Genomic DNA, 27,606 nt, shown 5'->3' on the forward strand with positions numbered 1-27,606 from the left:
CTGGGGTAGAGGAAGAAGGGGGATGGGGCTTCCAAGGTGGCTGTTGTTTGGAGATTGGCTGAGCATTGCTTTGCCTGTAGAAGATGGTGAGTGGATTTGCTTTGCTTCTTGCTTTCCGTCTTTACTCTTTCATCTTTCCTTCAGCCATTAAAGTGTCTTCGTCTCGACTTTCTAGCTCCTGTTTTTCCTGTTTTTCCTCGTTGTCCCACTGGGGAGGTGAGGATTGAGTGAGTGGCCGTGGGGCTGCTTGGCTCCCAGTACAGTTCCTGACCAAAAGGTGTTACCTTGGCTTCTCAATTTGCATTGTGGCCACTGTAATCTCGGGGTCTTGGTGGTGTTGACTCTTCAGGAAGAGCAGCTCTGCTGTTGGCTGGTTAGCAGTAAGATCACGTTGATTTATGCTTTCTTAGTTAGAATTCTTTGTAGGTCTTGGACCCTGTGGATTGTATGACTGAGAGATCACAGGCTGCCGATTGATTATGCTGGGGCCGTTCACTGGGCTCTGGTTTAGAAGCTGGCAGTGCTGGGTAATGTTTTGGAGCTGGAGGATGCTGCCTGGCTTGCAGCGGTTTGCCAAAGGGAAGCACGTACAGAGTGAAAAGAAATGATGAGGTCAATGCAGAGCATGAAAGGGGGATTTACAACACACTTTCGTCTTTATTTTGAAATATGAGCAAAATAGACTTAAATTACAATTAAACTAATTTTAACGGCAACTCGTGAGCTTATGTTAGTGATGGTGGGGAAAAGCTCTTCCGGAAACCGGTACAGTTAAAGGCTGCTGTGAATGGATCTCAGATGTTGTGTGATGCCAGGTTAATCTGCTCCCTTTTAGATACCTCTTTTGCCCTGTAGCTGTTCTGAACTACCTTGTGTTTTCTCTCCAAAGAAGATCCTTTTGTTTTGTATTCGGCTTTTTAAGTCAGTGACTGTTTTATATATTGGAGGCTGTTCTTTTATGTCATATCACACTTCTGTACTTCTAGGTCTCACAGGAAAAGGAGTCAGCCCAGAAGACATAAAACAGAGGATCAGAAATCCCTTGGGGATGTCATGGCTATTGAAACAGCCTTGGAAGATGTGAAAGTAAAAGAGGAGCTGAAAAGAGGGCCCGATCTGGAGGAAGAGGAGAGAAGCAAAGTGGTGGAGGGAGGAGAAGGTGAGGGCCCTGCTCGCTCCAGTGAAGAACTGGGGCAAGCTGTGTCTCTAAACCACGTCTGTAAATAACTTGTGTGCTGCTGTTTAGTTCTCTTGAAATATCAGCAGAGTCTTTCCCAATATTAAATCTCCGCTTGCTGAAATACACCATCATTTACAGCAGCAATTGATTTTTTTCCTCTCTCTGAGGATTTTGTCCAAATGTCTTTCTTGGCAGGGCATGAAATTTCTGCCAAAACTATTGCAGGTTTGTAAAAATATATATTAGGGGAGGAATATTTTTAAATATTTCATAGAGAAACAAATAAATATATTTTGTGTACTGCTCAGAAAAAGGAAAGATTTGTGCGCTCCCTTGTACCATTAGTCTTCTTCCCTTTCCCTCCCTTCCTCCCCATTCCTTGCAGAGACTGTGAACAAAGCCAGCCCTAGGCTGTGTGGGATCCAGCGATAGGCGTGAGGGCGCACCGCAGGCTCGGCTTTCTCCAGGTCATAAAATCATAGAATAGTTTGGGTTGGATGAGACCTTAAAGATCATTAAGTTCCAACCCCCGTGCCATGGACAGGGACACTTCCCACTGGTTCAGGCTGCCCAAGGCCCATCCAACCTGGCCTGGAACCCCTCCAGGGATGGGGCAGCCACAGCTTCCCTGGGCAACCTGTTCCAGGGCCTCCCCACTCTCATAGGGAAGAAATTCCTCCTTATGTCCAGTCTAACTCTGCCCCTGTCCAGTTTATCCCCATTGCCCCTCATCTTTCACCACAAGCTTTTGTGAACAGCCCCTCCTCAGCTTTCCTGGAGCCCCTTCAGGTACTGGAAGGTCTCTATAAGGTCTCCTTGGAGCCTTCTCCAGGCTGAACAACCCCAACTCTCTCAGCCTGTCCTCGTAGCTCCAGCTGGAGGAGCTTTCCGGCCTTCTGTGCGTAGCTGAAGTTTATACCAGTGCATCATGATCCCAGTCCTTTATGATTCAAAACATAGAAGCACAGATTCCAAACTCTTTGGGAGAGGACAAAGAGGAACAGGAGTGGGTAAAACACCAGATTTTTTTCCGCGGATCTGTGGCTGAGGTTGTGTGTGGCCTTTGCTGAGTCACTCACCCTCTCTCTGCTCACTGATGCGTCTCTGCAGTGAATGGCATAGTTTTGAATGCTGTGGTCCTCCTGTAGGAAACAGCATCCAGAGAATTCTCTGAAGCTGTTTCAGTGAGTTTGTTTTCGTCTGTTGAAAATAGCCATTATTTGTTTAGCATTTGGAGAAAAGTGATGCTGCGAACTGTTCAGAGAGCCTTGATAATCATCTTAAAAGGTACTTGGGAAAGCTCCAGGAAAAGAATTGAGTTTTTGTTCAGTTCCAGCATCTCAACAGTGCATTTTCTCTCGTCATGGGAAGTGAGGAGCTGGGAAGGCATTGCTGTACAGTGCAGGAGCGGCGCGATGCAGAGAGTTAATTCTATTGCCTGAAGCTTGCAAGTGTCAGCAGTGTGTTAAATTGTGTGCTCTTAGCTCTTGTACAAGTTTAACAGTTGATGCTTGTGATAAATGGCCTGAAAATGCTGATATCCCTTTGGAGACAGGAGATAAGTGACAAGGACAGATCCGAGATCTTTAGAATGGCAGAGGAACACCAGCGGCTCTGTTCTAGCTGAATAGGTTCTAAATTGGGCACTTAGGCTCCATGTTAAGAGCTCTTTAACTTTCAGCACAGGAGGGAAACACTTATTTTCAGCACCATTGCAGAAAGCATCTCTAGAACTGGACTGTTTGCTCTGCAGTTTCCGAGGGGCCTGGAGCTCAGGGTGTCCGTTAGCAAGTGTAGGCATTTGTGAATGCAATATAGCAGTTAAATACCACCACATTCTCTCGTTTCCTGCGTCCTAGTGCCTGCATTACTTCCACAAGTGCCTTACTGTTTCATCATAGAAAAGAAAATAACATCTGTTTGGCTGGCCCTGCTCAGGGCGATTTGGATACGCTGCCCCTTTCGCTTGCTTTACCATTTCCTGTGGTTTTAATTTGGCTCTGTTTCCTGCTTATGCCTGAAATGGCCACGAGCAGGAAGAAGAATGGGATTTGAAGGTAAAGGTTGGTAGTTTCGGAGCAGGTCTTATGCTTCGTGTTGGTTATGTGGCCTGGCCAAGCATTAATAACTTCAGGTTTTCAGGATTTCTGACCTAGATACCTTAAGGCGTTTCATTTTTTTATGACTCAGCTTTATATTCATAATTTATTATGTTGTTATTAATGCATTTAGAATTCTTAGTATGTTTTCTTGGGGTTGAATTAAAAAGGGGAGTCTTTAGGCTCTGCTCTTCTCCGGGTGTGATGAGCAGCTCAAGTGCATCCCGGGCCGAGTCAGGAGGTGTTCTCCACGATGCCATGCCTGGTCACAGCCCAGCAGACTTGGTTACAAACCATCTGTCTTCTAGGAGAGTTTTTTTTAATCTAAATAATGCGAGAAGCAGCACTGAGATGTCCAACTGCTAAGGGCTGGGTGCTATTTCCTACCACATTTCACTCCGTGCCTTTCCCACGTATCCTCTGAGCAATGCAGTGTGAACCAAGTGCATAATTACATGAAGTGACACTGTGGTCAAGATGTTAGTAAGGCAGAGCGGAGAACTCCTCTGCTGTGGCTGTGTGGAACGCAGATTGGTGCGTAGCTGCTTTTCTGTTTGCTGCGTGCGGGTTTTACTTCAGGCAGGATTGCGGGAATTGGCCGTCTGCCCAGTGCTTGTCTCTGGCTGGTTTTTCTCCGACAATATGAAGTCATTAAGAGCTGAGGCTGTTTAATGTGATGGAGGGATTATCACAGAACAATGTCACAGCATGAGAGTTTGTCTGGAAGACTTTCTGGACTTTGCCAGCATCACGTAGAGAAAACGGAGCCTTTCAGAGCTCTGCTGGCAGTTGCTGTGGCCATCGGCGTTTTCATAGCGCGGCCTCTGATAACAACTGAGTGGACGCCACTCCTAGGAGGAGCGAGTAGAAGGTGTTTTCTTACCACTTCTGCTTTCTGCTCTTCTGTCAGTTGTGCTCGCGTGTTCTGTTAACGTAGGTGACGTGCAGGATGGAAAGGCGGGTGTCTTTCTTCTCCAGCGGCAGGATCACTGACAGGTGTTCCGTTAGCCTGCCATGTTGGTCTGTGCATAGGGATTCCCTTCTTCTCTGTAAGTATTTGTGATGGCCAGATAGGGGCTGGGAGTCGTAGAATCGTAGAATAGTTTGGGTTGGAAGGGACCTTGAAGGTCATCCAGTTCCGATCCGCCTGCCATGGGCAGGGACACCTCCCACTGGCTCAGGCTGCCCAAGGCCCATCCAACCTGGCCTGGAACCCCTCCAGGGATGGGGCAGCCACAGCTTCCCTGGGCAACCTGGGCCAGGGCCTCCCCACTCTCATGATGAAGAAATTCTTCCTTCTGTCCAGTCTAAATCTGCCCCTCTCCAGTTTATCCTGGGCTTCCCTGGGCAGCCTGTTCCGCACAGTCCCCCAGCTGAGGTCTCCCAAGAGAGGAGCAGAGGGGCAGAATCCCCTCCCTCCCTGCTGGTCACGCTGCTTTGGATGCAGCCCAGGATAGAGTTGGCCTTCTGGGCTGCGAGCGCATTTTCCTGGCTCATGTGGAGCTTCTCCTCCCCAGCACCCCAAGTCCTTCTCCTCAGGGCTGCTCTCCGTCACATCATCCCACATCCTATATTGAACCCGGGGATTGCCCTGACCCAGGGGTAGGACCTTGCACTTGGCCTTGTTGAACCTCATGAGGTTTGCACAGGCCCACATCTCCAGCTGACACTTCACTTTTCCCTGGATTCTGAGTTTATAGATTCACGTGTGAACTTGTTTGTTCATCTTAATGCAAAACTTCAAACCAAAGTTCTGTGTGCCAGCTGCTGTCAGGCGCCCCAGTCAATAATGCTCGTGATTGGCGCTTGTTCTTTTATTGTGTAGAGAATCCTCTGAGTGTGTCGGGAGTAAATATGATCTGGTTTTGTGCAACTGGGGACAAATCCAATTTGCCTTTCATTCAATATGTTTGTTTCTCTAAGGAAATTCAATATTCCTTCTTCTGTGATAGAACAAACCAATTTTTATCTGAGGGACTTCCCACACAGGTACAACAGCCAGTATTTGGGCTGGACTTGTTCCCAGTTCTGTAAATTAGTGTAAATGAAGTTATCAGGCCAGGCTTTCGGGACATGTGTAGTTTAAGGTCTCCCTTAGAAGATCTCAGCAGGGATTTTAGGACTTCATCTCATTGTGGCATTATTAGCCTTCTCTTCTTAAACCCCTTCTGCAGATGGCCACCCGTGTCCTGGGCTGCATCCAAAGCAGCGTGGCCAGCAGGGAGGGAGGGGATTCTGCCCCTCTCTTGGGAGACCTCATCTGGAAGATTGTGTCCAGTTCTGGAATCCTCAGCATAAGAAAGAGATGGAGCTGTTGGAATGGGTCCAGAGGAGGCTACAAGGATGATCGGAGGGCTGGAGAACCTCCTGTATGAGGACAGGCTGAGAGAGTTGGGGTTGTTCAGCCTGGAGAGGAGGAGGCTCTGAGGAGAGCTTAGAATGACCTTCCAGTATCTGGAGGGGCTCCAGGAAAGCTGAGGAGGGGCTGTTCCCAAAGGCTTGTGGTGACAGGACGAGGGGCAATGGGGATAAACTGGAGAGGGGCAGATTTAGACTGGAAATAAGGAGGAATTTCTTCCCCATGAGAGTGGGGAGGCCCTGGAACAGGTTGCCCAGGGAAGCTGTGGCTGCCCCATCCCTGGAGGGGTTCCAGGCCAGGTTGGATGGGCCTTGGGCAGCCTGAGCCAGTGGGAGGTGTCCCTACCCATGGCAAGAGGTTGGAACTGGATGGGCTTTAAGGTCCCTTCCAACCCAACTATTCTATGATTCTATGGGTTGTTGCTGTCTCTGGGTGACACGCTGAGACATCAGGCTGTTCAAGAAGTGAGTTTGTTGTCATGGCCACGTGAGGGACCTGCCACGCTGTGCAGGTAAGGTGAACAGCAGTGGGCTGAGAGGAACAAGGACAAATGGAGCAGGCGTCAGGAAAGATCTCTGTCACGTGCGCTGGCATGGTGCTTGTAAGAGGCTTCGGTCAAAGCTGTGCTTGATTTACGCTTTAAAGGCCTTGCAGCAGAAAGATTTTGGTAATAATGATTCTGGTGTCTTCGTTCCGTCTTTTCACTTCTCAGGGCTTTGTATGCACTGGCACACGCGATCCTTGGGTCAGGGCTGTGCTTGCACGTGGAGGGAGCAGGAAGGGGGGCGGTCCAGGGGATGGGGCAAAGGTGGCGTAGAACAGTGGTCTCCAAAGTGCTTTGATTGCAAATCCCTATCAGCAAAAATTTATGAGCACCACCTCCAATATATGTATTTATTTAGTTATAAAATCTGTATGTGTTACTGTGTGAATACATAATCCACCTTGTAAAACATGCACAAAATAGACATTTTAAACGGATGAGATAAGGATAAAATAGTATTTTAGAGATCGATTTTATTTTATTAATAGTATTGTTCCTGCATCTCAGTGGGTGATTTTGCACACCCCACTTCGGAGACTGCAGACACAGAAACTACAGCGTCAGGGCTGTTGTGATGTATTGTGTTTTCTGGCACGCTGTCAGGTTTCTTATGGGTTTAGGTATTTTCACTCCAGAGAACATTCATTTTGGCAGACTTTCTGTTGCAGTCAAGAATTAAATCATCCATAGAAATGACACAAGTCTTTTATTTCTAAAGTGGGCTTCTCCGAGTTGGTGCTGAGGCTGAGCTTTCCCTCTGCTTGCTGGAAGGGAGGGATGATACTGTAATGTAAGATACGAGCCCAGCATCGGAGCTTTGTGATGGAAGGAGAAAAGTGTTAAATGCCCAGAAATCTTAGCATGTTAAGCTAAATGTTGTCTGTTACCTTGAAACAGGTGAGGGCAAAGTAAAGGCCCGTCCACCGAAAGCGAAAGGTGAGAGGAAGAAGAAGCACCTTTTCCACCAGCACCAGCACCATCTGCCCGTGCTGCAGCATCCCCTGCAGCAGCAGCCGCCCCCACTGCCGGCACCGCAGCCCCTGGCCGAGGATGGGGTGGCAGCAGCGCGGCCGACAGCGCTCCCAGCCGCACCCGTGTCGTCCACGGCAGAGACGTGTCTACCCGCAGCTCCCCTGAACATCGTCCAGCCCTCGGAGGCGCCGGTCGAGGAAGACGACTTTAAACCTCGGCCAATCATTCCCATGCTGTATGTGGTTCCACAGAACAAAAAGGTGACGTTTGACAAGGAGCGCATGTCCTGCCAGCAGGCGTTTCAGGAGTTTGTCGCGCAGAAGAGCTTAGGGTGGCAGGAGCCATCGGTCCCTGCGGAAATCCCTGTGAAGGAGGAGGAGAAAGCAGAAGCAAAAACTACAGAGGCTGCTGCAGAGGTGAGTGCTTTACACATGTGAAAAGGAGGTGACTAAAAGATTTACTAGGTTTAAGCAACAAGTCGGGGACCAAACTTGGAATGTGAGGAGTCCCAAGTTGTGCTTGAGCCCCAGTGGAGCCGTGCCCAGCTGCTCAGCCAGAGAATGCTTTTGCGGGAAGAGAGGGATTGTTTTCTCAGGGTTCAGTCTGTCGTTGCGTCGATGCTAGCTGGTTAATGAAACTTGTCTCCAAAAGATAAAATACAAAATCTCTTTTCCTGCTACAAATAACACAGAGGGTATGGAAATTGTCATCACGAAATCACAGAATGCCGGGTTGGAAGGGTCCTCAGGCATCATCTGGTCCAACATTTTAGGTAATATATAGTTTAAATGAGATGGCCCAGAACCCTGTCAAGCTGAGCCTGACGAGTGCCCGGTGTAGACGAGCGGTAGGCATCTCCAACAGCAAGTCCAGCACGAGCAAGTGGCTGCTGCAGAGCAATGGTTCTGGGAGGTAAAACCAAACAATCCCCAGAGGAACTGTGGTCACACCAGCATTTCGACAATCCTTTTCCCTTATTCCTGGCTTCTCCAGCTGACAGCACATGCTTTGTGCTTCTCTTCGTTGCAGACTGCTGCTGCCTTTTCAAAAATAAAGATGGAGATAAAGAAGAGTCGTCGCCATCCGCTGGGTAAACCACCAACCCGCTCCCCGCTGTCGGTGGTGAAACAGGAGACCTCGAGTGATGAGGGTGAGTGTGTTCTGTCTGTCTGGTCTGGTCTGAAAATCGCAGAAGCCGTTAACGTAACTGGATGGCCTGAACTGTGTGTTGCACTGAACTGGTGGAAAATGCAGCATGTTCCATTTTGATAACCGAGCCGGAAACAAAATCCATCCGTGGAAGGTGTTATCCCATCTCACTTCCCACCAATTTTCCTTAAGAAATATATTTAGCTGAGTGTGGAATGAGGCAGCATGTGGGCAAAGGGAAAAAGAGGTCACAGAAAATGATGTGGTCAGGTAAAAGCTCCTTCTCAGATATCACATTGCAATGAGATCTGTTCACCTCAGAGGGTGGTGAAGGTCAGGTCTGATCTTAAGTGTATGGAGGAAGTTAGTTCTGACTTTTTGGTTGGCTTTTTGCATGACTGTTGGGCTCCAGCTTTTCTCGGTGGATCCAGATGTCAGAATCAGAAAGTCTCTCAGTACTTAACTGTGCATCACTGGGTTTCTTTTCCTATGCTTCGGTGGCTGTGAATGCCAGAACGGTCTGCACCAAGAAAAACAAGGGATTAATTAATTACACACAATAAAATTTCCCTCATTGTCCAGCAAATGTACATCAAATTAGCTGAGACGTAAACCTACCCATTGGTCTTTTACTGCAAGTTCCTTTTAACCTTAATGGTAACCTAGGAGTCTGAAAATCATAGAAAGGGGATAGAAATGGGGAGGAAGCTGAGCCTTGAGAGAGCAGAACTTTCATTGCCCGTTTCCAGTAACTCAGCGGTGAAGAAGTGACCAGTTTGGTTTGATGTGCTGAGCTCAGGGGTGATGCTCTGTCTGGCCTGAGCTGTTCTTTCGGGAGCTCTGCAGGCTGGCCGTGCCGGGGGTGGTTTACACTAGGATGTGTGTGGAAAATGTGACACTTGGAGTGACTCAGAATTCCTTCATAAGGAACGGTAAGAAACTTGGACCCCTGAACGGACACAAATGGATTCTGCAGTAGTGTAATCACAGAGTGCCAAGGGCCTTTTAAAGAATTAGGAAACTAATTAGTGCAAACGGTACCTATCAGCACTCTGGCAAAGGAAAAGGCGGTGGTGAATGCAAATGGAAAGCTTAGCGCTGTGCTTGTGATGGAGGTAGCTGGGAAGCAGCTGCAGAGGAGAGAAACCAAAACTTGAACCCAGGATATCTCGAGGCTGAGACTTGTGTTTGCAGAAACAAGATGCACTTCGGAAGGGTTGAAACGTGCTGGTGGGAGCTGGGAGGCAGCCCGGCCAGACGGCACGAGCGGCACGCGCCTCTTCCAGAGAGCGCAGAAGGGAAGGGGGATTTCTTTGTGCTTGCACCGTGTTCTGTACTTGGCTTCATTTAAAGGCTGTTGCGAGTTTCCACAGCTGGAGAGCAGAGTTAGGAAGGCGGTTCATCTGGAGTCTCTTCCTTCCTCCTCCTGGCTGGTTCCATTAGGCCATTGGGGTCTCTGTCTCATCCACCCTTGCCCGTAACATGCCGATCTGTCTTAAGAGTGTTTGAGGCACATGTACGTGAGGAACCATGGATGGGTTGAATGTTCTTATTTGCTGAACTTGGTGTGTTGTCGAAGCATTGGCTGTTTGGCGTGTGTGGCTGCGTTTTGCCACTGCTGCTGGCTGTTCCACCTCTGCTGACCAAATATTGCCTTGGGATCCTTTTCTTTCTAGAAATGTTTCCATTTTCTGGTGAGGAAGACATGAGTGACCCAGAGGCTCTGAAGTCTTTGCTTTCCCTCCAGTGGAAGAACAAAGCGTACAATTTCACTGCTGAGAGGAAGTTCAATGCAGCTGCTGCCCTGAGCGAGCCATACTGCGCTGTCTGCACCCTCTTTTACCCCTATAACCAGGTAATTCCCGATGCTACGTGAGCAGACAGGGGTGTGGTGGCTGCTGAGCGGTGGCTGTTGTGTCCGCTGTGGCACAGACCTGTGTTACAGAGGGAACTCACGCGGATTCACACACCAAAAAAACGCATTTGGCTTTGGCAGAGGCAGTGGCTGGAGGCTTTTTTGTTGTCTTCCTTGGCCTGTCTGGCTTTCTCAGCTCGTTTTTTACGTCACACCTGAAGCACTTTGCGCTGCCAGTGCTGTTATAGAATCATGGAATAGGCTAAGTGGGATCCAGCGATAGGCGTGAGGGCACGTCGCAGGCTTAGCTTTCTCCAGGTCATAGAATCATAGACTAGTTTGGTTGGAAGGGACCTTAAAGACCATCCAGTTCCACCCCCTGCCATGGGCAGGGACACCTCCCACTGGCTCAGGCTGCCCAAGGCCCATCCAACCTGGCCTGAAACACCTCCAGGGATGAGGCAGCCACAGCTTCCCTGGGCAACCTGTTCCAGGGCCTCATCACCCTCATGATGAAGAAATTCTTCCTTATGTCCAGTCTAAATCTGCCCCTCTCCAGTTTATCCCCATTGCCCCTCGTCCTGTCACCACAAGCCTTTATGAACAGCCCCTCCTCAGCTTTCCTGGAGCCCCTTCAGGCACTGGAAGCTGCTCTAAGGTCTCCTCAGAGCCTTCTCTTCTCCAGGCTGAGCAACCCCAACTCTCTCAGCCTGTCCTCGTACAGGAGGCTCTCCAGCCCTCAGATCATCTTTGTAGCCTCTTCTGGACCTGTTCCAACAGCTCCATCTCCTTCTTATGCTGAGGATTCCAGAACCGGACCCTCTGAAGTCTCCCAAGAGAGGAACAGAGGGGCAGAATCACCTCCCCCAATATAGTGCTGAGCTGGGCCCACAGTCGCTCCTGTTCCGATACGGGCCTGGAATTCTGACTACAGGCAAAGAGGCAGAAAAATAAAAACATAGTCAGTAAGCACATACATCATTTTTGGAAACTACCAATATGCTTTGGGGTACGTTATGAGCAGAAAGGCAGAATTTATGGGGTGAATTCGTTATTTGCCCAGTTGTGTATTGATTTGTTCTCGCATGCTTATAAAGGCAAACCTGACTTTGTGTGCCCACTAGGAATACGCGCCTTAGATGCGTTTATTGGAAGCTTTTCCTGAGGAAAGCAGAACCCACCTCCCCCTTCAATAAAATCTCATGATTTATTATACAGCCTGAAAATAAAAAACCTGCTCTGATTGCTGGATGGTGTTGCATAATGGTTGTAAGGAAAACTGGGTACAGCTGGGCTGCTTTAATCCATTGTTTTTAACTCTACCAGAAACCTTGAAATGTCCTTCTGGAGAAATCCTCACAGGAAGAGTAGGGAAGGAAGCCAAAAGCTGGGAGAGGGGGAGGGAAGGTCTTGCTTTTATCAATATTTTCCCTTTCTTTTCTTTAGTGTTTTCAGCTGCAATTTAGGATTTTATGTTTTTACAGAAGAAAAGCAAGGAAAACTCCTCATTATTCGAAAGCTTTTTAGAGCTTCCACAATAAATGACAGCTCCCATCACAGGCCTGGGGGAAAGAGAGGAGCAAAAGGCAGGGCTGGTGTGGGCATGGGAAGACAGGGTTTAAAGTTCATTATTTGTGCTGCATGGTGTCAAGTGCTGGATGGCTTTTGTTGCAAGGGGAGTGTTCTGACTTCAAGATTAAATTTGGGAAGGGGATTCCATATGATGGTGTTTTCTCTCTGTAGTCCCTACAGGTGGATAAAGAAGCTGTCCCAGTCTCTGCAGGGGAGGCCACCTCTTTCGTCCACCTTTCGAAGTGTGGACAGAAGACCAAGCCTCTGATCCCAGAGATGTGCTTTACCTCGAGTGGAGAAAACACAGAGCCTCTTCCTTCAAATTCCTATATTGGAGAGGATGGAACCAGTCCCTTGATAGCCTGTGCCAAATGCTGCCTGCAGGTTCATGCAAGTGAGTGTTTGCTCCTTCACCGAAGCGTTTTGGGTACTGAGAAGCTCATGAGGTTCTCTGCCTGTTCGCTGTGTCTGAATTCCTTCTTGTCATGCTTGCTAACCCAGTCACGCCCACTTTTTCTGACACTACTGTGTGCGTATTCGAGTCCATCTCAGCAGTCACCGATCTTAAAAATACACACAAATATTCTTTTCACTCTTTGTTTTCTTGGCTGATTCTTCTGTCTCACAGTGGAGATTCTTTTGCTGTCTTTCATTTTTTGTAATAAAGCAGAAATCATGAATCTGATGGCACTCTTTTCACTTGTTGGAATCTTGCTCTGCTGGCTACGGGTGTGCTGTTCTTGTGGCATCAGCGACGATGGAGTAGCTTGAGATATATTTTATTAGAGCCTGTGTTAGTTTGTAGGAATGGCCCTTGATTACACAAGGAACCTATGTCTGCCTGCTTCCCTGGCGGTTTTGTCTAAAAGCAGATCTCATTAATCCTGGGCGGAGTTCCCTTTGCTCTAAATTTACACCTCCTAGTTAACACTTGCCCCCGTACCGGAAGCTGTGACGGATTGCTGCTCGGTTGTTTGATCTTGCCAGATGGAAAATCTTACTGACTTGCATCAACTGGAATTAATTCTGTTGTTCCAGTTCTGTAGCCCCCAGGTCGCCGTGCAGCTCTGTCTCCTGTGGACAATGGGATGCTCTGCATGCGTGATTACAGTCACTTCTGGCTGATGAGAGTCTGTGATACAGAGTGATCATGAGGATAAAGACTGGTTCCTTACTTCACTAATTGCTGCATCTTTTACACCCCTCTGTCTTCAAGAGCTCGGTCCATCAGAGTGGTTTCTGTGGCCAAACTCTGGTTAGGGATGGAGGGATGTGGGCAGAGCAATGTTCATGCGTGCTCTCAGACAGAGTGTAGAGAAATTTCACTCTCTGTTTTGGCTGTGCTCTACCTTTGAGGATGGAACAGAAGTTGACTCTGGTCTGATGTGGTCTTCAGTGTCGTCTTGTTCCCTTGTTGCAGTTTGTATTCCAGACTGTGACGTCCCTTTGACTTTGCAGAGAACCCATTTGTGTTTATTACAGGGTAGCAGAGTTGAGGTGTATTTTAGTTAATCTGGCAGCATGCTGTAAACCCAGTGGCGGTCTGCTTGTTCCTGAGCAGTGCCGTTGCCCAGCTGTGCCGGGTTGTGACAACAGCGGGGACGTGCAGAGAGGAAAGCCATTTCAAACATTTCTGGGCTTTTAAGGAGTTGACAGTCTAGTGAAAGAGTCCCCTTTTCGTCTTCCGCTGGGATTGTCTTTAGGAGACACTGGTGTTCAGTCCGTGTGGCTGTTTCTCCCCTCAGATCCCTTAGTCTGGCTGCGTGGCGTCCTAAAGGAGGAAATCGGGGCTGAAGTTTCAGCCTGCCCTGACCCTCCTGAGCTCCAGCAGCATTTGGATGGCTGTTTCCCTTCCAGCTCAGGATCCAGCTCAGGTTTTTAGGCTCATTCCTAGCGCTGGGTTGAATCCTCTGTCTTGTTTTGCCGTCTGATGAAAAGAGACTTCGGCCGTGGCAGACAGCGCTGGATCTATAGTATTGACTTTTTTTGACATAATGTTTATCTGGTTAAGTGGATGATTTTTATAAATTAGGTTATTGTGGCAATCTCTGTGCTTTCTGTATAACTTCTTATTCAGTAAATGAGACTCTCCACCTGAAATTTTGTGTTCAGTTTTGTTAGGATGGGAAAAGGCCCTGGGATGAGCTGTGTTAGCTGGGGTGCTGGCCAGCCATTTGCAGTGTCTAGTTTTCTGCTACCGGCTTTCTGTGTGAGCGTAGATCCAATTTTTCCTAAGTTATTTGTATGTCATGTCCCTTTGCCTTCAGTGGAAGAAGACTTTTTGGTCTTATTTCCCTGTTTATAATGAATCTAATACCACTTTACGGTGTTGGTGCTGCTGAGACGCATGGGGGAGGATTTGGTGTTTGCATGTTACAGTCGTTCACACTCTGTAATGTCTGGTTCTTCTAACACTTCATAGAACCAGAAATTGGTGTTAGTGTAAATACTGTTAAATAAGTGAAATGCATGTCTTTATTTTCCTTGCAATATTAGTGGGTTTGTCCTTCCACTTGGCGTTAGTCATGCTAGAGATTGGTGCTCCGAACGGTAGTGTCGTGTGAGTGCATTCCGGCAGCAGCGGCATCGCGTTTGAGCCCAGTTCTGATGGAAGGACCAAAGTATTGCTATGGTGGTCCTTGGTTTTTTGTTCATTTTTAGACTTGCTGGTCCCAAATTCTGGCCCCTTTCCCAAGGATGACTTTTCTCGTGACTTCTCCCTGAGCCCAGGCTGTCCAGTACAGTTACACAAATGCGATGCCTGGTTTCAAAGTAGCTTCTGAGTCGGAAAGTCAGCACTGCAGATAAGTTAGCAAAACTCTGACGGACGTAACTTGTTTTCTTTCAGGCTGTTACGGAATACGTCCAGACTTAGTGAATGAAACTTGGTCCTGCTCACGGTGCTCAGCCAACGCTTGGGCAGCGGTAAGTGTCCACTCTTCCGGAGATAAAGGGAAGACTTGCTGTAGGGATGGGACACTTGAGCAGAAATGGGTGGTGGGAGGGTACGGTTTGCATCCCAGATGTGGTTGTAGTCATTTTCTGGGGAAGACAGGCAGTCAAGAAGAGGAGCTTGGCCAGTTCTGAAGGAGTTTTGTTCCTGCAGGAATGTTGCCTGTGTAATCTCAGGGGAGGAGCTCTTCAGATGACCACGGATGGGCGGTGAGTGATCCTTTTTCCAATATTTTGTCTCTTCATACCACATCTGGTGTTCTAGTGTTAGGAGTTTGGTCTTGGTGCTTGCTGTAGCAGCCAGTTTTGGCATTATGGAAGTGACTGCTGCTCACTACGTTGGTCAGATGAGCTTGAGCAGCTGTGCTGTGCACCAGGCTTCTCAATAACACGGGTGATATCATTCTGAACGCTGTTAAATTTGGGTTATTCTCAGAGAAAAGTATTTTCAGAGGATGTTCAGTATCTTGCAAGATCAGATGCATAAGAAAGTTGATCCTTGTTGTTCAAGACATTTACCTTGCGTGACCGCGATTAACAGTCAGCTGGTAATGTTGCCACCATAAATATGCCTTGATAAGGAGGGAGTCAGAGAAATGTTAACGGCTCTCTGGAGTGTTTAATTCAAATAATGGTAGGCTCTGACTGCTCTCTAACTTCTTTTCAGGTGGGTCCATATAATCTGTGCTATCGCTGTCCCCGAGGCCCGCTTTCTCAATGTCATAGAGCGTCATCCTGTGGATATCAGTGCTATTCCAGAGCAGAGGTGGAAACTGGTAGGTGTTTTTTACCTGCAGAGAGGGTTTGTGAGCAAGAGTAGGGTAAAAAAAACCCAAGAAGGCGGCTTTCACCTGACAGAAAGCCATTATGTGGAGTAAAGGAGCTGAGATTGGAGGTGATGGTCTCGCTCTTATTTCCAACAAACACAGCAGGAACCTGGATCTTTGAGAAGTCCCTTGAGGTTCTGGCTCAGTGCTCTGACACCCACAGCGTGTGATTACCAGCGCTGCCTTTGCTCCCTGGGAGCGCGCTTGTCCCCTGGGCAGAGCTGGGACACTTTTACCCCTCCAGCACTCGGGGCTGAACTGCTCAAAAGCTTCCTTTCACAGAAAGTACGGCTGGGCAGGAGAGAGAAGGGATGTGGTAACTGGAGAGAAGCTGCTAGATTGTTGGCTTGGTCATCTGTCTTCAGTTTCATCTTTCTTTACAATATTTCTCGTTTTCTATCAAGAAATCTCTTGTAGAAATTAATAAACATTTCTTTGTGACGGTGACTGCAAGGCGAGACTCTGCGAAGGCTTCAATACAAGCCCAGCTACAAGTTGTTATTTAGTTGTGTGCCCTCCACTGTGGGATTAGTAATGGATGATTCATTAGCTCAGAGCAATTAATCTTAATGTTAGTTAATGCCCCATCACTGTACTGGGTTATGGCAAAATAAATCGTCCTTTTGCTGCTTTTTTCCGTACAGAATTCAGCTGGGTCACGGCTGGGATGGGGTCCAGGGAAGGTGATGCCGCAGTGATGCATTGGTTGGCGATGATGGGTTCAGCCGCGCAGCGATTCAGCCTGGGCAGGGCCTGGCTGGGAGATTAGGAAGAATCCCTGTCTGCTCCCAGAGTTATTTCTTTGTTGTGCAAATGGGTTTTGTACACAAATGTGAATGTAAAAAGCATTCATTATTCAGGTGGGGTGATGGAGCAGGGTGATGCGGGAGTGCTAAATCTTGCAGCAGTGGTTCTTTATGGATCATCTGACATTTCCAGCATGCATCCTCTTCATTACCGGTGCTTGTAACGATGAACTACAGATCTTTTTACACAAGATTCACTTGTATTCCTTAATGGAGCCTTGCAACGAAACATGGCCTAATTCTTTAACTCTTCTGTGGCTGGGTTACAGTCCTGCAGAGCCGGGGCAGTATTGATGTACGTACAACTCTATTGCACCATTCTGCTCCGAAGCATTGGCTGTTCCATCCTGAGCCTCTGCACAGAACTGCCACGTCTCTTTCTGGTTTGTTCCTGAGTTAAGGCTTCACAGTTTTGTTGATTTCTTTGGTGCTGTATTCCATTCACACCTCATGTTTCCTTCAGGCTCAGGGAAGGCATGGAATTTTTATACAGAGCACCTCGGCTCATGCAGTCTGACAGAGTTCACAGGCGCCTTCGTTGTGCTGAAGGCAGGAGGAGCTGAGCTGCGAGCTCAGCCCTTGCCACAGCCTGGCTTTAGGCACTTCACTTTAGCGTGGGTGGTGCTATGCACGGCTCTGTCTGAGTAACTGCTCTAGAGATGCAACCTTGCTTTATTGCTGCCAGGATCTGTCACAAGTCTGCCAGCAGGGAATGTTGGCGAGTCCAGTCCCTTTGGACACAGGTTCAGGTCTTGATCTTGAGTTCCTGTCATCCTGCCAGCGTGGTCGCTGAGTAAAATATCTGGTGCCCTCGAACAGCTCGCCCAGCTGCCAGGGTGTGAGCAGCAGACTGTCAGCCCAGTCACTCTGTGCTCAAGAATGGCATCATAGAATCGTAGAATCGTAGACTAGTTTGGGTTGGAAGGGACCTTAAAGATCATTCAGTTCCACCCCCTGCCATGGGCAGGGACACCTCCCACTGTCTCAGGCTGCCCAAGGCCCATCCAACCTGGAACCCCTCCAGGGATGGGGCAGCCACAGCTTCCCTGGGCAACCTGTTCCAGGGCCTCCCCACTCTCATAGGGAAGAAATTTTCCTTATGTCCAGTCTAATTCTGCCCCTCTCCAGTTTATCCCCATTGCCCCGGTCCTATCATGTCGTCAGGGAAGTACTCTTGTAGTTCGACTGGTTCCGAAGATCTTCCTGCTCTGTGTTGGTCTTTCTTTGTGAGGGGCGTTGCAACACGTACACCTGCACCATCGACGTCTGCGGAAAACAGTTGGTGGGTGGTGTCTCACACACAACATGGCATTGAGTGTCGTTTGCTACAGGAAAGACAGATGACGGTAATGAAGGAAGGGGGAGGTGTGGTTATATGCAATTATTTTTATAGGTATATATGTTGGTATTGTTTTCAGTCGCAGCGAGAGGGCTGAGGTCACGAGGGGTTGCAGCAACCAGTTTGAAGTTCTCTCCTGCTCTTTGCACGCGCACCAGGCCTCCCCGTTCAAGGAAAGGCTTTTTCAGCCCATCTGTGGGCATTGCTTCGTTTGAAAGAATGCAGTTTATGTGCTTCCTGATTAATGGTGTGTTACGAGTCTGCGTGCGTAATTATTTATGACATGGAAATTTGGAATAATTAGCTGTCACTCCTCAGTGGAGTGAATGGATTGCGGCGTTCATCACGCAGGAGACAACTCATTCCTTACTCTCGGCTGTGACCCAGCTAGCTGGGTGCATTTACTATGAACATTTGTCTCTGATGCTTCAAACCTTCTCTCTCCCTGTTACCTCTCACACAAAACGTCTGTGGATCCGTACGTGCTTGGCACCAGTGCTTCTGTCCATCCTATCTCCCGCATGTCCGCATCTCCTGCATTTTTCCCCTTTCTGCCATCTCCTACATTTCAGTCTCGCTGGAGCTCATGTTTTTCTTTGTCTTTGATCACATTGGCTTTGAATATTCCGTTGGTGCAGCTCTTCTGCCTGTCATACGGAGTATCTCTTGCTGCTGCGGTGTCATTAGACGCGTGCTAATCCTGGCGTGGAAGGATCCTGCTGGCATCAGTAAGGGCCGATCCCTGGTGCTGGAGGGTTCCTGCTCCCGGGGAGGCTGCGCTGAGCGCATGGTACCTCAGCCCTTGTCCGTGCCAGAAGGAGAACTGCGTATTGACAGTTTAATAATGAGATCTTGTTGCTATCGACGTGTGTTCCGTGCCGTGTTCCTGCTGCGCACTTGGCTGTGGTGCTTAGCGAGCTTTGAACATGGGTTATGGGGCGATAAGAGCCCAGCTTATTAAATGCTGAAAAATACTTTCTGGCATCAGCGAGGTTCTGGCTTTTAATTTCCTGCCTTTTGTTAGTTTGAGTAAAAAGGCCAAAGTAATCCTTAGTGCAAACATTCTAACTGCAGTGGCTTCACGGGAAGCGAACCTGACCGATTCCATTTGCGTGGGGAGACCCTGGTCAGGGAGGGCAGTGCACGGAAAAGGGAATAACACATCTCCCTTTCTTCTGTGTGCTTGACTTTCAATGAAAAGAAGAATGCTCTTTGGAGAAGGGATGAGCTTTTGTGGCTCCTGGGCCCTGGACGCTGCCGCACAGCCTGCTCCACCGGGCAGTGGCAGGCTGACGTGCGCTATGCTGAAGCCGCTGCCGGCTGCCCACGTTACAGGACCTCTGTTTCTTTCCAGAAATGTGTGTACTGTCGGAAACGGATGAAGAAGGTGTCTGGTGCCTGCATCCAGTGCTCGTATGAGCACTGCTCCACGTCCTTCCACGTGACCTGCGCCCATGCTGCCGGCGTGCCCATGGAGCCGGACGACTGGCCCTACGTCGTGTCCATCACGTGCTTCAAACACAAAGCCGCCAATCAGAATGTACGCTTGAGCTTGGGGTTTGGCTTCGGGATTTTGTAGAACAGTTTCTCTACGCCTGTACTTTTTGATTCAGCTTTTCTGATTGCAAATTGTTCCCTTTTCTCCGCAACGCAGATTCCATTTCGAAGGGAGGTGACGCTTGGGCAGACTGTGATCACAAAGAACCGGAACGGACTCTACTACAGGTGTAAAGTGATTGGCATGACAACACAGACTTTCTACGAAGTAAACTTTGATGATGGCTCATACAGCGACAACGTTTACCCAGAAAGCATCATTGTAAGCAGCTCTGTGGAGACTGAGTGCAGAGTGCAGTGTGTGCGTTCCTCTCCTGTGGGCGTTGAGGTGGAACAACAAAGTACAACTTAACAAATTGCTGCTTGCATAGGAAAACTCATTCTGCTTTTCACTCCTGTTCTTGTTTATGACATTATCTCATTTCATTTTCTTTGTTCCTTTACAAGGACATGGTTTCTCTGGATGCAGATGACTTATAGGAAGCAGTGTTTGTTTTAAGTTGCATTCTGTTTGGTTTGTGGTTGAATAATCTCTTATTTCTCACTGACAAGTGTGATTCGTGGGGAAGCAGATTGTCTGTGAGCGCTTCTAGTTCAGAAAAGGGGATTCACTTAATAGAGGGAATGTACGGAGGAGGCCAACTTGTTGGCTCACACATCTCTTCCTGGTTGTGCCCTTGATTCCCTGTGTGAGACGGAGCTGCTCACTCTGCTCGGTTTGCTTGCTGTAGATGTGAAGTTTTGGGATGCATGATGAGAAATTTCCTAGAGCAGTGCTCTGCCCAGAAGGAGCTGTGAGTGTTCGTTTCTGGTCTCTCCCTGGTTTTGTTTGAGATGACTGAAATTAATGACACGAGCAGAAACTTTCTTATAGTGTTGCGTGAGCCGTGGTTCTAACGCCTCTCCTCACATCATTCCTGAGCCCTGCCTGTGCGGCTTGTTGACCTCTTTCACTCTGTGTCTCCAGAGCAGAGACTGCGTCCAGATGGGGCCTCCTCCGGAGGGTGAGGTGGTTCAGCTGCAGTGGACAGACGGAATTGTCTACAAGGCCAAGTTTATCGCAGCCCAGATTAATCAGATTTACCAGGTGAGTGTGGAACATTGCCCAGGTACTGCGTGTCAGCGACTATGGTTGTTGCTGTCGTTGTGTAGCTCTCGCGTTGCACGCTTGTTCTCTCAGGAAGGGAAAATTAGCCTTTTGAAATGAATCCTGCTCCTAGCCTAAAGAGAATTATGACCTTAAAATAGGGTGGTTTGGGTTTGACACCTTTGGGATTCAGCATCCTTTGCACATCAGGGATTTACAAAAGGCTCCGATGTGCAGCAATCCCAGAGATGTGCAGTGCCAGACGAGGATCGTCCGTGGGAGCCAGCCCCTGGCGCTTCCTTGGTGTTCCCCTGAAGGGAGCACACGTGTCATGGTCTGCGATGGACCACTGCAGTGCTGGAAATGTAGAGCCTGAGTTCTTATTTCGTCTTCTGCCTACTCTGCAGGTCGAGTTTGAAGATGGTTCCCAACTCATGGTAAAGCGTGGGGATATTTATACCTTGGAGGAGGAGCTTCCCAAGAGAGTGAAGTCTCGCCTGGTGAGTATCGGTACCAAACAGCAGTGTGGTTGTGCCGTGCAGTGCTCATTCACATGTTCTTAGCACGTTTGGACGTGAGGTGAATGCAACCTCCGCTTTCTGTGCCTGTAAAACCACTCATCGTTCACAAAATGCGTAGAGTAGAAGGAGTCTTGGATGTGAATGGTTGAGAAGCGTTTAAATGATTTTCCCTTTCACATGTTTGGATCTGATTTTTGTTTTCTCTGGTCAGAAGATCATGTTTGTACCATTTTACGCCATATGAATTTAGTTTCACGGACTGCCATTCTGTCGGAACTGCCTTTCGTCAGATGAGGGGTGCCTTGCTCTGCAGCTCAGTCGTTTCTGCAGAACAGAGCAGCAGTGTGGGGCCAAACCCCCGTTTCTCACCAAACAGGAGGTTGAGAATGTAGCTCTTACCTGTAAAGCTTTTGATGGAAAAGATCCCGCTGTCTTTAATGGCATAAAATGGAATTCTTTCCTGAAAATATGAAGAATATCTAGAAAATATGAGGCATTTATTTCAGACCTTTTTTGGTTCCAGACTTGCTGGGAGGTTTCAAAGCTGGTGCTTTAACCTCTAACAGCACATTGGAGCCCTGAAATACAGGATTTGGAAGGAAACATTCACTGCAGTGGAGGCATCAGCTCTGTAACAGTTCCAGAGAGGGGAACACAAGCTGGAGAGTGAGTAGGAAGTTTCAGTTCTGGTTGAAAGCTGAGGCTTTGCTCATGTCCCTTCTGCTGCCAGGAGTGTTGCTGTGCTCCGCGGAACAGCAGAACAAAGGAACAGACCCTCAGGAGATAATGATTTCTGCCAGGAAACGCATCTCATTTGAGAGTGTAAGAGCAGGGCGGACAGGAGCCACTGTTTGTGCAAGGATCCCCAGCGCGTTCTTGGGTCTGTTTTTAAAGACATCAGGGAAGCTGCGATTTCTTCTGTGCCTTCTTCCAGGAATGGATAACCTGAAGCAGCAGAGGAGGATAGGAGTAAACAGAGACTGATGAGGCAGGAGCTGGAGTGAAAGATACTCAGAAACAGAAGGAAGGAGCCTGAGAGTTTCTCTTTCCACTTTGGTTCCCAAACCCAGAATTTTTCATTTTAGCCATGCTTTGCATATTTCAGAATTGATTTTTTCTACAGAAATGCCCTGAACTGAATTTTCTCCTGCTGTCTGTGCTGCCTGGTGCCGCAGGCGCGCTCTGCGCTGCACGCGTCTCCCTGTCTCGCTGCCGTACTCTAACGCTTGTCCCTTTGTGTCCCTGCAGTCCCTCAGCACTGGGGCCCCTCAGGAAGATGTGTTTTCAGGAGATGAAGCAAGAGCAGCCAAGCGCCCCCGGCTGGAGAATTCCAGAAATCCGGAAGAATATGGACAAAACCCAGATTACTTGGCCTTTATGGAGAGCCTGTTGCAGGCTCAGAGTAATATGTTTTAACCAGGATTAATAAAGAAAATTAACCCTTTTCAAGCCTGAGGAGAAATAACCAGGAAGCGGTGGAACAGGAGGCCACCCCTGTGCAATAGCCTGCTGTGAATTCCTTTCATCTGCTCTTGGTTTGGACGGTGGGAACATCCTGCCTGGCTGCACGCTACCTCGACTTTCCCAGACGTTGCTGCCCAGTAGAGTAGGGAGCTTGGAAAACCTTCGGACAACATGTCACACGGAGACTTTGGAAGTGTGCTAATGGGGCTTTGTGACTGGCTCGTTTTTGAGGCTTGGAAAGGGTTAAAGTTAAACGACGACTTTTTAAGAATCTGTCAAACTTTTGTCTTTTGAGGTGCTATTACCCTGACTACTGAAGCAGCCTTTGGAATTGTGTTTTCTGTACATAGACGTCACCTTTGGGAAGTTTTCTATAAATGAGCATTATTGAAAAAAGGAAAAAAAAAAAAAAAAAAAAAAGAGGCAGACAAAAATAGGAAAAGAAAAATTTCCACAAAATGTTTTTTCTAGTTTATGGCTTTAAACTTTAAAACAGAAAATAAATGAAACCCTCTTCCCTCCCCCAGATGAATTGTGACTGGCGCTGCAGTGGGGAGAGAGAGCGTGAGCAGGCGGCCCGGGACGTTGGGGTCCTTTTTGTAAAGAAACACTATCTCCTTTAGGGGCTGGGGGGGTCGGGCAGGAAATGTTTCATAGCTGGGACGTTTCTGACCATTCCTTCTCTCCAAGGCGTGGCAGATCTGTGCATTTCTGCCATGTCGCCAGGAAGGGGCTTAGGGAAGAAATGGCCACGTTTGGATCATCCTCATCATCGTCCTTCCCCTCCTTTGCCATCACTGTTGTTTTCTAGTTAAAATCCGCATAGCTTTTGGTTGCGATACGGCACTCTTTGGACAAGTGTTCTGTTCCTGCTTCTCGTGTTAGTTCCCGTCCGAGCCATCCCCTTTCCCAGCACGGACGAGAGCGGCGGGAGCTTGCTCCGGCTCTCCGGTAGGCATGTCTCCCGTAGGAACCTCCTTCTTTTCTGTCTCCTTATTTTTATTTTATTTTCTTTAAGTTGTGCTCCTTGCAGCTGTACGAATCATTCCATGGCAGAAGCTTGGGAGGTGTCTGTATGTTTTTCTTTTATCCTATTAAAGAAGAAATTCCCCAAACATCTTTGATTGTTGTGACATCCTTTCCTTAAGTAAAGACGGAGCCCTTGCGGTACGCCCGGGGAAGAGGAGCGCAAGCCCTTCGTTTGAGAGGACTCGGTTCCCCAAGAATTGGATGAGCATGAAAGGCAGAACCAAATCCTGAAGTCTTGAGCGCGCAGCTCCAACCTGAACACTCGGAAGCCACCTCTGGTCGCAGAGCTGTTCCAGAGCAGCATCTTGTAAAAGAACCTGATCCAAACCCTGCTGAAGTCACTGGAAAGTCTTCCACCCTCCCAGGATGATCTCTGCCAATCCTGACGGAAGAAGAGAGCAGCCCAGCCCTGGAGCGGAGTTGGGAAGGGGACGTGGTTTCCACGGTGTCTGGGTGAAAGGGGCAAGGGCGCAGCCCACCGCTCGCCTCCGTGCCTGGGCCTGGCAGGAGCCGCTGTGGGGTAGCAGAGCTATGGCACAGCACTCGTTTCCACTTAATTCCCTGAAATTACTGGACAGAAAGAGACAATATTCCTGGGTTTTAAGCCCCGGGGCAAGGTGGTCGTTGTTCTGCCGAGAGGTTTTTAAGCAACGCTATAGCTGGATCTTTAAGGGAATAAGTGGGAAGGATTTGTGGGCTGGCAGATGGCAGATTAGCATCTTAAGAGACTTGGTGGGCATTAAACTGCATCACTGAGGAGTGGAGCTGGAATAAAGCAATTCTTTTTTAATTTTGTTTTTTGTTCTCCCTGGAGAGAATCAGGGTTCCCTTTATTCCCTGCTGCCTCTGCTACGGGTTATTTTCTTTGTGTGCGTGTCTGCGCGTGTGCACGCGTGTTTGTACAACATTTGAAACAGGGTTTTATTATTTCTGAGTTTTTGACATTTTCAATAGATGTCTCTGCGAATAAAAACAAACAGACTAATAAAAGGTTAAAAATTGGCAAGGTTCTTGAAAGCCTCAGTGGTTCCTCCTACGTAGCTGCCTCCCATCGGTTAAGACGTGATTTAGCAGAAAACTCGCTTGTATAAAAGAATAAGAATGTTGCCAGGCCACAAGAGAAATGTTGAAAGCAATTGAAAGAGAATTTAAAGGGCAGAGGATTTTTTTTGGAGGTGGGAGGGGAAGGGCGGGCTGGGCTGGGTGCTTGTGAGCGATGGGGCGTTCCCTCTGCATGCTGGAATGGCACCGTCGCTGTGTCCATCTGTGGTCCCTCTTTAAATACCATTGATGTTGTAAAAACCAAGTGTGTTTCCTCGCCCCCCCGTTAGATACTGAGTTATGTTTAACTGTGAACCTGGAACTGTAGAAAGCCCTTCCTTGTCTAGGGCTCTCCCTTCTTGTTTCTTTTTCAATCCCACTTTTTGGTTTGGGAGTGACTTGTGCAGGTTGTCTGTACCGACGGCATCGCCTGCCCCTGGGCACTGTTGGAACAGGAGCCGCACGCTCCCACCCTCCCCTTCCTCCAGTGAAATATCTGTGTCTGGTTATGTGTTATACAAATAATGATTTTTTTATTTCCCCCCCTAGATTAAGGATGTGATGTATTTTTTGCATATTTTTTCTCTGCCTCTGGGTTCATAATGAATTAAAGGCTGTTGAGCACTTCAGAATTACACTTTGTAGGGGGTTGAAGTCTCTTCATTTCTAAGTTTAAAGCCTTTTTTTACTGCAGGAGGAACTGGATCCCAGATCTGAGGAGTAATGCTACCTGATACGACCGAACCCAGAGCACCTGAGGCTGATGAAGAGGAATGCGCTTGGTTCCTTCCTCCCCGGCAGCAGTGCAGAGGTCTGTCCCTGCACCCCTTCCCCTTATTAAGAACCAGGCTCACCATGCATTCTTCTCCACAGTCCAGGATTTGCTCTGGCTGGCTCAGTTATCAGAACCGTGGCTGGTGAAAAGCCAGAGAGGGTGTCTAAACCCCTTCATCTTTCACATCCCCGGTTTGCTAATTCCTTCTTGGAGTCTGTGTCAGAGCTTTCCTCTCACCTTCCTTTCAGGCCCTTGGACGTCATCCTGACGTTGAACCTCATAAAATAGCATCTTCCTTGACCTTCATTTAAAGACATTTTGTTCCCATCCTGAGCCCTGAGACTTTTCTACAGGTTCCACTCCCTTTATTATGGGAAAGAACAGGAATCTCCACGGTCCAGCGTCCTACAGCTTGGTAGCTTTTCTTGAGTTAATCTGAGGAATCCTACTAGTGGGAAGAAACTGCTGGTACAAAGTCCATTGGAATTTACGCCCACACAAAGCTTCCCTTTGAATGTAAGGTCTTTTACATTGCTGTAATAAGAACAAATGTAATTTTAAAGATGTCTTAAGCAGCAGTACATACTTCCAAGTAACTGCCTGGATCAGTGATCAAAAGGCAAGGATCAAACCTTTCCTTTGCGATCAGAGCCTCACAGGGTGGAACAGACGTTTCCACAATGCCTCCCCCCCTAAGTCACCATGGGTTTCTGTTCCTTGCTGAAATTGCTGCACTAAAATATAGATGCTGTAGGGTTATAGGAAATGATGCTGTGCCCGGGGAGTCCTGGGGGAGACGACGTGAATACAGCAACCGCTGTAGTGAGAGCTTTGCTTCCTATGCTTTCCTCTGTCTCAGGGCCGTTTGGGGCAGGATGAGGGACTGGAGATGAGTGCTACTCATTAGCTGCCTCTTCAGCCACCTCTTCGAACCTCTGCGTCTTTCCTATCTCTGGAGGAAATGTATTGATGTGTATCTTTTAAATCTGGGCAGCTGAGCTGCATCTCTTACTAAAGCCTGGTTTGGTTTCCTCCTCCTGCTCTTTGTTGCCTCCTGCCCGGTGCTCGCCTCTGGTCCCGCGCTGCGCGGTGCCCTGCTTGGGGCTTGGTCGTTAGCAACCAGGGCTGCCAGGCAGGGACCAGGCACCCACGGGTGATGCTTTGTCTTGCACAAAGCCCTGTGGTTTCTTATCACTGAAGTCGGGCTCCCCGGGGCTGGTGAGCAGCAGGGTACCCTCACACCAGCAGATGTTTTGAAACCTGGAGCATAGAAGCTGATGAAACTCCTCGAGTTGGTGTTGCCAACTGTCACATGGGCAGTTAAGTAATTTTGTGATAATTGCTGGCAGCGATGAGAAGATGGGGATCAACAGGCTGCTCCTACGCTGAGGCCAGCAGGAGTTTTGCCGTATGCCTGGAGAGCGGAACTGTGGACAGAGAAAGATTTGTTAACTCCTTGTCTGGTTGGAGAATTGTCTTCAGCTGGGTGAGAAGGACTGGAGGAGATCATTCCTTTTTCACTTTGCGAAGGACATGATTGTTTAGAAAACTAAATCTAGTGGTGGTGTTTGGGCTGAACAGACAGCCCTGGCTTCCAGAAAGCTTGGTCAGATGTCTGCTGCTTTGTTCTTTGCCATGTTGTGGGTCTCTTGCGCTAGAAGACTCCTTGTGGTGACTCCAGGTCCTATTGCAGCTCTTCTTCTTGCAAAGGTGTTACTGCAGATCTGTGCGAGCACGTTCACACATGGTATCTCGTGGTTTCCCCATCCACGGCCCCTCCTGCTGGCTTCCAGCTCCACTGCTTGTACGTGGAGGACATCGTGGGTGTTCTCCAGGCGCTCCCTCTGGACTACTTGCTGCTTTCCTTTTCTGACTGTTCAGTTTAGGGAAGGAACAGATGATGGAAAAAGCCTCGACACATGCTGTAGACATCTGTGCTCTGGCCAGTTCTGCAGAACTGCTATTTCTTGAGGCTCTTCTGGGGAGATTTTTCTCTGTTCCTCTTGCCGTGCCGCTCATATTAGTTCTTCATCAGTAGTTTTCCTTCAACTTGAACAAATTGCACCGGTTTGGTAAAACCACTCATTAAAGAGTTGCAATTCCCTTCTGGAAGAGCGGTCTTGCTTTAGTTGGGGTGGTTTACTTGGGGAGTTTTAGCTTTAGGTTATCGGGAGCTGTTTTTAAACTAAGCTTTACCTTGAATCTGCTGCTTTAGTTCATAGCAATTGGTGTGGGACTTGTGGAGTTCCTCAGGAGGGCACATCTGCTGGGGTAGTGGGACACGTTCAGCTGAGGGCTTGGAGACAGTGGGTGATGGATCAGCACTTGGCTTGTGTTGGTTCTCTCTCTGCTTGAATTTCTTCAAAGCATGAGATGAAGACTTTCCTGCGATGGGTTCCTTTGCCAGCGCTGCAGCAGGTGAGTCCTTACTGTTCTTGTTTGGGCTTCTTTTCCGGGCCCTTTGTGGAGCTAAAGGTG

At 48.3% G+C, this 27,606-nt stretch overlaps 1 protein-coding gene across 2 annotated transcripts in view; it reads left to right on the forward strand.

Annotated features, from left to right (window-relative positions):
- The window catches only part of KDM4B (lysine demethylase 4B), a 77,980-nt gene extending 53,484 nt beyond the window's left edge, over positions 1-24,496 (forward strand). For both annotated transcript variants that reach the window (XM_054049898.1, XM_054049899.1), the window contains 13 exons: positions 987-1,159; positions 7,080-7,570; positions 8,184-8,304; positions 9,980-10,158; positions 11,902-12,124; positions 14,579-14,655; positions 14,837-14,892; positions 15,350-15,458; positions 19,009-19,194; positions 19,309-19,473; positions 20,179-20,298; positions 20,706-20,798; positions 22,068-24,496. In XM_054049898.1, coding sequence (XP_053905873.1) covers positions 987-1,159; positions 7,080-7,570; positions 8,184-8,304; positions 9,980-10,158; positions 11,902-12,124; positions 14,579-14,655; positions 14,837-14,892; positions 15,350-15,458; positions 19,009-19,194; positions 19,309-19,473; positions 20,179-20,298; positions 20,706-20,798; positions 22,068-22,235 — 2,161 coding nt within the window. In that variant the 3' untranslated portion in view covers positions 22,236-24,496. The remainder of the gene's footprint in view (positions 1-986; positions 1,160-7,079; positions 7,571-8,183; positions 8,305-9,979; positions 10,159-11,901; positions 12,125-14,578; positions 14,656-14,836; positions 14,893-15,349; positions 15,459-19,008; positions 19,195-19,308; positions 19,474-20,178; positions 20,299-20,705; positions 20,799-22,067) is intronic.
- Positions 24,497-27,606: the final 3,110 nt, after the last annotated feature.

This window comes from Cuculus canorus, chromosome 27 (genome assembly GCF_017976375.1).
Source record: "Cuculus canorus isolate bCucCan1 chromosome 27, bCucCan1.pri, whole genome shotgun sequence".
Classification (NCBI taxonomy): Eukaryota; Metazoa; Chordata; class Aves; order Cuculiformes; family Cuculidae; genus Cuculus; species Cuculus canorus.